Genomic DNA, 9,532 nt, shown 5'->3' on the forward strand with positions numbered 1-9,532 from the left:
ATTCTAACATCATTTGCTATTTCCTTTTCAAGTTCATTTTACAGATAAGGAAATGGGGGGAAACAGTTTAAGTGACTCATCCAGACTAACACAAGTAGTAAGTGTCTGAGACTGGTTTTGAACTAGAGTCTTCCTAACTCCAGGCCAGGGACTCTAATCACTGCAATGCCTAGCTGCCCTATTAAACATTAACCCTGCACTAAGACTTTTGAGACACAATGTATAAGACCAAGAATCATTCCCTAATAAATGAATAATGAAAGGATATTAGCAAATTAGTATTCAAAAGAAGAAATGAAATCTATTAGCAACCATAATATAAAAGATTGCTCCAAACCACTAATAGTAAGAGCAACACAAGCTAAAAACAGCCCTTGTGTCTTATCTGATACATAGCAAGTGGACAAAGATAACAAACATCGGCAAACATCAATGTTGAAGTTGCTATGGGAATGGTACAGCTGTGTATTAGTTCAGCTATTCTAGAAAGCAATTTGGATTTATATATTTTTAAGTGATGAAAATGTCTATACCCGTTGACTGAAAGATGATATAGTAGCAAATTATATATATATATATATATATATATATATATATAGTACATTAATAGCCATCAATTAACAATAAAAAAGAAGTATATGAATATAATAAAATATTACTATACTATGAGAAAAGATGATGGGAAGACTTATGTGAATTGATATGGAGTCAAGTAATTAGAACCAGAAAAATAGTCATATACAATGATTATAACAATGTGAGCAACAATAGAATGACACTCGTGATGGCTTAATTACAATGTCAATGCTTGGAACCTCAGAGAAAAATTGAATGTATATATTTCTCTGCTTCCTTTACAGAGATTGAAAATATGGGTATGTAATACTACACATATCTCCATCTGCCAGTTTTTTAGTCTTGCTGAACTGCTTTATTTGTTTCTTTTAAATTTTTATTATAAAAGGAAGCATACTAGACAGAGGAGGGAGAAAGGTATATATTTAGAGATGAATGTGATATTAGAAAAAGCAATAAATCAGATTAAAAAGAAAAAGTCAAAAATTTGACAAGAAAAACATTTTCTTTAGCATATATTTTTACAAAATTACTGTACTATGTAGATAGTTACTTTTTTCAAAGCTACTGCTAATATACTTCCTGACCTTGAAATATTCAATTTACCTAGTTCATAGAATGCTAGACATTGAGTCAGGAAAATAGGAGTTCAAATTCTGTCTCAGACACTTATTGTGTCACTTAAATTCCTTCAGAATCTGTTTCTTCATCTATAAATGGAGAAGAATAGCACCTATCATATGCACACACACACACACACACACACACACACACACACATACACACTGTTCCAAATGTCTTAGTGCACCTACTTCACAGGGTTGTTTGAGGATCAAATGAGCAATGTATGTTGTTTTGCAAATCTTAAAATACTATTTAAATATTAATATTTTATTAATTATTGTAATAATAATTATTAATTATTATGTTCTGTATATGGATAAAGTTTAAAATGCTAATATCCTTGGATAGACAGGTCCAAACTCCCCTCTTATTTTCCAGTAATAAAAGTTCTCACTAAACCAACCAGACTTAAACCATTAGATTCAGTTTTGACTTCTTCTCTTTTATGTTTTCTACATTTAGATTGATTTATATAGCATACACTAATCAGACATGGCATATATGCTTGTCTCTGTAACTTTGTTTATATTATCACTTTCATTTTGGGTAAACTCATGAAACTTATCCACTTTCCAAGGACCAATTCAAAATCATCTCCTTTCTATGAAACCTTTCCCAACTATCTCAATTCATAGAGAACAGTGATTTTACTGACTTCTGAATTCCTAGAGCAGTGGTTCTCAAACCTTTGTTCTCAGTATCTTCATGTTGTTTAAAAACTATTGAGGATCTGTTCAAAGAGTTTTTGTTCACATAGGTTATATTTATAGCTATTTACTATATTAGAAATAAAAAATAATTTTGAATGTGTAGTCCCTCTGAAAGGGTTTCAGAGACCCCAGCAATTCTTTGGACTACATTTTGAGGACCACTGTGACCTAGAGCATTTACTGTCTGGCCCTTTCATTTAATAATGACCATATATTACCTTATATTGTTACCTTTCTCTTTATTGGTGATATGTTAAGGAATAGTATTAACATTGGTGGTCATATAATGTACCAGACAAGAGGAAAAGACTCAGGAAAAAAAAAATCAGAGGCCATGTCAGGCTAATTGATCTCCTTAATAATGTAATGTATTTCTCAGCCCAGGAGTTCCAAATTATTTTTATTCCCCTATTCCCTCTGACTTCATGCTTTTCTATTAAAAGTTATGTAGAACACACACACAGTTTCACAGTCACACACATATTTATTCCATATCCTTGGATGACTCCAATCATTTCTCCACGTACAATCAACAGTTCATATCATTTAAATTGTCTGGGGCTTCATGTCTTCATCATTTGAATTTGTAAGGATAATTTTTAAATTAAACTTAATTTAATTTAATAATACCTGTTGGAGATATGGTAAGGAAAAGAAGCCTTCAGAGTCAATGCACCTGGGTAATCAAATGAAAATCCAATACATGCACTTCAGGAAGTGCTATTAATTTGACTCTTCAAAGATTCCTGTTAAAAGGCTCACAATAATTAAGTTATATTGACCCAGGATTCTGACATATTGACAGTTCTTGCATTCAGAGGCTCACATACAAACTACCCCTAGTTTGAAAAACCAGTAGCCTTCAATAATTAATTAAATAATATTTGTGCATGAAGAAAGTAGCCTCAATGAGACCTGATCTTTGAATTGGAAAATATTATGGGACAGTGAAAATAGTATAAACATACTGACTGGCTAAAAGTTTAAAAGGGTCTTCTTTGTTTCTTCCCTCTTTCCTTATACATACTGATTACATATGTGAGGAAAAGTTATCTAGATGTGCCAATCAAGAAAAATTATTTTCTAAAAGTTTCTAAAGTTAGATCTCTCAAAAGGTTTCACCTATTGAATATGGTAAAAGAGGTGCTGAGAAGTTTGACTACAGTGGCATATTGAAGGAGTCTGTGCCTCTATGTAGCTATGTATTTTTTCTCTATGTGATGAACTACCTTGTCCTAATAACTGTGTCCTCTTGATCATTGTTAGGACAATTTTCCGAAGGAATAAAAACAAACAGAGACTTGGAGGAAATATCATGTGCATCAGATATAATTTTTATTTTTATTGTAGCATCACCATAATGAATTCTTAAGTATCATTTTATAAGTTTATAAGTTATAACATTGAAGATCAAGTTTAACACAGAATTATTTTACTTGAATACAATCACTTTAAAAAAAATACAGTGCTTTTGAGAGTTGCAACCCTTTTGTTTTTCTCAATACATGATTTTTCTCTTCAAACAACTACAGTCATTGAAAACAGATCCGATTTGATTTGCCCAGCCCTTCACACTTATGTTTTATTTTTTACCTTTTCATTCAAGTTAAGAAGTGAGAGAAAAGAGGTCCTAAAAGGAAAACTAATCTCCAATTCTAGTACTTAGTTTTAAGAACTATTCATAATGACCTAAGAAGTTTAAACCTCTATCTTTCTCAAATTATAAACTCGGACTTTCCCTCCCCCTCCCAATTTCACAGGAGATGCTGTCTATTTTGTAGGTTAAACAGCAGGGAAGTTTTCTTTATTAAATGGCTTCAGGCAATAGAGCCGTTCTTTCAATTCTTTGAATACTTGGACAAGTGCACTTTCATTGACAATTTTTGCAACTTGAAAATACAACACTGTTCTCAGAACAATAAGTTTAAACATCCAAAAGGTAAATGCTCCGTAGAGAAGGGAGAATAGGAAGAGAAGGAAAGACAATACAGACCAATAATTCTCTATCGATATTGTGGATTTAAATACTAGTCACCAGAAAATTAGGCTAAATGTGAATGTGCTACATCTCTTAATATCAGTTAATCTAAACAATGTCAAATGAGTGAAAAATACACATCCACTTGTAGCACGAGGGTAACATTCCATTGGGATGGGGCATCAGAGATTACAACAAGTTACTCAGCGGGGATAGGGATTGAAGCAATTGGAATAATATTTGCCGTTGGGGACCGAAGCACCGTTGTCCGAAGACGTTCACTAATTCAGCAACCGCAATCGTGCAAAACGTGCAATACTTTTAGACCTGGGGCGCATCCCAAATCAGGTAACATATACCCTGTAATCAGAACAACATTCAGAGGCATAATACGGTGGAAACTTCCCAACACATCCCAGCACCCCCTACAAGAAATTGTCCACCCCAAGACCATAAACTGATGTCTTTACATAACAATTTACAAGATAGCACATCATATTCCCAGATTTGAAACCCGGGTAAATAAAATAAACAGTAGCTCATTTGGAATAGTTTTCCGTTTTCAGGAGTACTGAAGAAAAAAGTCTTTCCAGAAACGCAAAACGAGGATACCCCTTTCAGAACCTACATATGAATTAATCGGTTTAACGAGCACCAGCGTAGTCAAGCCCAACAAATCGATCCCCTTCCCCAGTTCCCCTTCTCCCCACCCTCCCTCGCCGCCCCCCCCCCCCCCCCCCCCCGCCCTGCTTAGCTTTGGTCAACTGTGGCGCGCGGAGCAAAAAATGCATCACTCCCTCCCCAGCAGCCTTAGCAACTTACTCTCCCTGGTTCCCTTTATTTAAACACCAGAATTAGAGGCTGTGACTTTCAGACAGAAAGAGTCAAACAGTGCAGTGGTCCTTGGAAAGCGCTAAAAGTTGTTCCTGCTCTCTAATAAAAGCATGCATGCCCCCATGCATCCCTAGAGGGAGACAAATATACGAGCGAAGAAAGCAATTTGACTCTATCTTAGGAGTCCAAGAAATCAGTCTCCTTGGCCCCTAGTAGAGGTCAGAGCTAGGGTGTTATCTACAATGTTGTGTTGATTTCTAATTATCAATGGTTTGTGATGAAATAGCCGGTGCTTCCCACTGTAGAGAAGTTGAGAAGCAAATTGTTCAGAGAATCCGATGAGTGACTTTTCTTCTATCGGAAGCTCTCTCTCTCCTTTTGTTTGGTGAGGCAAAATACCGAAGCTGCTTCATGTCCCTCACCTGATGCAAAGTCGCCTAGTATCCCCACAACTCCCCAGTCCATTTCAAGCGAGGCCTCCGGTACTTACTCTCAGGGTTAGTTTTTTGTTTATTTGTTTGGTTCGGTTTGGGGATTTTTTTTGGGTTTTTTTTTTTTAAGCTTTTTTTTGCCTTTTGGGTTTTTTGTTTTTTTTTTTTTCTTTCTTTCCACTCTCCCCTGGATCGGAGGAGGTGGGCAGGGAATGCAAGACAAACAGGTGTTATGCATGGGCTGCTATTCATCACTCTGAGGAACGCTGGAAATTTGCTGTACACAACTATCAAAGTTCTCTGAAAAGTCCTGCAGCCTTTCTGATCTTGGTACACACCTGGAGGAGAAAGGGAGTGGATGAGGATGGAAGTGGACAAGGTCAATCGAATGACTGAAAGTTCAGAGGGTTGGTGCAGGCAGGGCGCGAAGGGGATAACCAGACTAGGTACCCAGCAATTTAAATTTCTTTAACTCAAATACACCCAGCGCAACGCGATTTGCTACTTTGTTTTCAGTTCTGTCCTGGGAGGAAGAAAACAACAAGAACTTGGAAACTGTCCAGGTTTAGGGAGCCTCAGTTAGGGTTAAGGGAGAAAGTCATAACCAACTTTGTTTCCCAAATAAACTCTATTGATGGAGTTCGCGACCCCAAACCCGACCCCCTTTTCCCCATTGCGGCTCCACTGTGTCCAAATAATCCCCCTTCTCCCTCCCCCCCCCCAGCATTGGGTGGCATTAGCTAAAGAAGACTGGAACCCCAAAGGCAGAGGCAGTGGTGACATGGAGGTTTAGGAGAAAAGAGGTAAGCTAAATCTGGAGGTGAGTGACTTATCAAGAAGTGAGGTGGAGGTGAGGGTGAGCATGGGGAGGGGTCAGATTGTGCAATCAGACCCCAGCCAGCAAAATATTACTGCCGCAGAATTAACGCCAGCAGAATTTGCACCTAATGATCTTCTTGAAAGCACTTTGGAAATCTTTGTTGAAGTAGGCATAGATGATAGGGTTGAGCAGAGAGTTGGAGTAGCCCAGCCAGTTGATGATCGCACCCAGTGAGTTGGGCATGTGGCAGCTGCTCTCGCAGAAGGGCAGGACCAGGGCCACGATAAAGAATGGCAGCCAGCAGAGGATAAAGGTACCCATTATGATGCCCAGGGTCTTGACCGTCTTCCTCTCCCGGGCCAAAGCCAGCTTCCTCTTGGCTTCTGCATTCCGTTCGGCCTTCTGGTCGTAGGTGACACTGGGGAGTCCACCACCGTCACTGGGGAGCGATAGATGGTCCTTGGAGGTGCCGTACTGTTGGATCTCAATCACCTCCACGGCGCCGCGATCTTCACCCATCCTTATAGCCCCATTCACGCAGGCCTCCTCCACAGTCTTGGGCTCCGCCCAGCGCCTCCAATTCCTGCTGCTGGATTCCCCGTCGTCGTCCTTGGGTGGGGGAGCAGGGGAACTACCGAAGCAACTGTCCCCAAACTTCTCCGTCTTCCTGACTGACTTGCGGATCCGGAACCGAGCGGCTTTGAAGATCCGCCCGTAGAGCACTAGCATCAGAAGCAGGGGGATGTAGAAGGCGCCAAACGTAGAGTAAATGGTATAGCCGTGGTCTTTGCTGATGGTGCAGGCGTCGGGGTTAGAGCGGTCTTGTGGGGTCCGCCAACCCAGCATGGGTGGGATAGAGATCAGAAAGCCGATAAGCCAAGTGAGGCTGATGAGGATAGCAGCTCTCCGGGGGGTTCTCTTATTTACATAGTCAATGGGGTCGGTGATGGCCCAGTACCTGTCCAGGGCAATGGCACACAGATGCAGGATGGACGACGTGCAGCAGAGTACATCTAGGGAGATAAAAATGTCGCAGGTCACCTGGCCCAGGGTCCACTTGTTGAGGACCTGGTAGAGAGCAGCCATGGGTAAAACTAGCACGGAAACCATCAGGTCGGTGACAGCCAGAGAGCCGATAAGATAGTTAGCCACGTTCTGCAGAGAGCGCTCCAGGATAATTGCGGCCACTACACACGCATTGCCGATCACCGCGCAGAGGATCAAAGACCCGAGCAGCACCGAGGTGACTACCTGGTAGCCGAAGGACACGTCTGAGAGATCAGTACCATTGGCCCGAACGGAGGGCGAGTCACTGGAGGTAGTGTTGTTGCTCTGGTTGTTAAGGTCATCCGGACCAAGGGGCAGGGGGTTGCTGGGTGTGAATCCATCCATGCCGCAGAGGTGGTGAATTGGGCGGCAGAGTGAGGCACCTGCCTCCCCCTTACCCCCTCCTTGTTTTTGTCCTCTTCTCACTTCTAGAATTAGGGCGATGGAGGGATGGGGCAGTTTATGCTGGGAGTTCTCTCTCCGACGAAGTCACTAGTTCGAGCATCTTCAGCAAGCCACACAATTGGTGCACTTGTTTAGTCCGGCGGGCTCCTTGATCACCAGCACCAAACAGAAGTTAGCGGAGAAGCTACTCCGATTAAATCAGATATGTCTGGGCTACAGAGTCTCTGTCTTTCTCTGTCCACTCAGGTTTGCAGCTGTCCCTGTCGCTGCCGCTGTCCAACTGCCAGACAGAGCAAGACTCCTCTACTCATAAGCAGTCTAAAGACCTGGAAGGAGCTGGAAAAGAGAACCCCCAATCCTATGTCACTCAGTGACACTTTTCTCTGTCTCTCTTTGTCTCTCTCTCTCTCTCTCTCTCTCTCTCTCTCTTTCTTTCTCTCGTACTGCTCTCACTGCATCCTTCCTTTCTTCTCTCTCTTCCTTCTTCTTTCCCTCTTCCTCTCTCTCCTTCTTTTCCCCAACTCGCCTTCAAGTCTCTGTCTTCTGTCTGCTCTCTCTCTCCTCGCTCCCTTTTATTTATCACACCCTGCCACTCTGACGACTTCTCTCCCTCCCTCCCACACTCTCTCCTTACCCTCCCCTTTCTAATGCGGCGTTCTCCCTATTTGCTCCTTCCCTCCTCCACCCCCTTCACCTTGTTTGTTTCCATCCTGTCCAACTATTTCATCCACACGTCCTGATTTCAGAATCCTCATATAACCCCTTAGCCATCTATTAGACTGGCATTATAAGAACTGCTTTGACTCCATTCAAGTCCAAGGAAAAACAACCTATTTAAAACTACTCAATAGGTTTGATCAAAAGAAGAAGAAGAGGGAAAAAAGGATTGACATGCAATTTTTTGTGGGAATGGAAGAAAAAAAGATAAAAATAATTTAAAGACGTGGCAAATGAGGAAATAAAGCTCTAACGGTTAGACTTACTATTCTGTATTATAATTATTTTTAAAATGGAAAAGAAGGAAATGAATCTTCACACTTGGATTTTCATCTTCATCCTCTCCAGCAAAATGCCAGTAAGAAACATGTAAGCAATTTGTGAAAAACTTAATTGAATGAATTTTTGTTTGTTTCTGTGCCCCCCAAAAATGTATGCACTTTCTTTCTTTTTTTTTTCTTTTCTGTACTTAATACTTGCATGAAAATCACTGCTATCAAAGAGTGCCTTATGTTATTTTCTTTAAGTCGCCCTCCTCACTCGAGGGAGCAATATGTACCTTTTTATTTCTAAACTAGTGTTACTTGTGAGGTCAAGGCATTTTGCCTTCCCTTCTTCTGAACCAACACAGCTGTACAGGAATTTCTAAAGTGCTATGAAAGTTTTGGGCTGCTCAAATAACAATCTGCTTCCAGTGACTGTAATCAGCACCTGGGACAGTTCCGAACAAGGAGGGCTTTTGTCGCCACCTGCAGGAGAGTGCCTCTGATATTCACAAGATTTTATTATGTTTCCAGAGCTACAGATAAAAACTTTAGTCAGTTTATTTGAAACAGAATACTTCAAGAAGATGGTCCATTTTGTATTTTTTTCTTTTTCTGCCTAAAGTAGTTGCTCCTGTCTTAAACCTTGAATGAGAGGCATAATGTCTTGACTTCACAACTAACACCAGCTTAAGGACAAAAAATTAGCCTGTTCCTTCAAATTGGACAGGGATGACTGAAAAGAGAATTGGGGAGATATCCGTTGGGAGATGTGATATTTATTAAAATGCTAAACTTTCCTCAATATTTCCATGTTTCCTAGCTGTTTTGAGAAAAACCCTGACATGAAGCAATTCCTAACTTGAGTCACAAATGCTGAAATAAAGCCAATTTACTACATTCTATATATTATAGGTAAACCCTTCCAGGAAATCCTATATTTGTGTTTTGTATTGCCAAAACTTGGGATTTAGTATTTAAACATTCATGCTCACAAAATTTTGAATACATGAAGCTAAAGAATAGAGGTTAGGGTGATTGTTTCATTTTGTTTTGGAGAAAATAATGACTTCACAGAGAATACATTGAAACTGTAATTTGCTTTAAGGAGAAGAATAAATTGCAAG

At 40.2% G+C, this 9,532-nt stretch overlaps 1 protein-coding gene across 1 annotated transcript; it reads right to left on the reverse strand.

Moving 5' to 3' along the window:
* Positions 1-5,853: 5,853 nt before the first annotated feature.
* Positions 5,854-8,560, reverse strand: HTR1A (5-hydroxytryptamine receptor 1A). Its single transcript, XM_051991200.1, has one exon. It carries the CDS (start codon positions 7,363-7,365, stop codon positions 6,076-6,078), a length of 1,290 nt encoding a protein of 429 aa, XP_051847160.1. The 5' UTR covers positions 7,366-8,560; the 3' UTR covers positions 5,854-6,075.
* Positions 8,561-9,532: the final 972 nt, after the last annotated feature.

The sequence above is a fragment of the Antechinus flavipes genome, chromosome 1 (assembly GCF_016432865.1).
Source record: "Antechinus flavipes isolate AdamAnt ecotype Samford, QLD, Australia chromosome 1, AdamAnt_v2, whole genome shotgun sequence".
Classification (NCBI taxonomy): Eukaryota; Metazoa; Chordata; class Mammalia; order Dasyuromorphia; family Dasyuridae; genus Antechinus; species Antechinus flavipes.

Bases quoted from the DNA above. Each gene is read 5' to 3' on its own strand.
- HTR1A (XM_051991200.1), bottom strand. From the start codon at position 7,365: ATGGATGGATTCACACCCAGCAACCCCCTGCCCCTTGGTCCGGATGAC.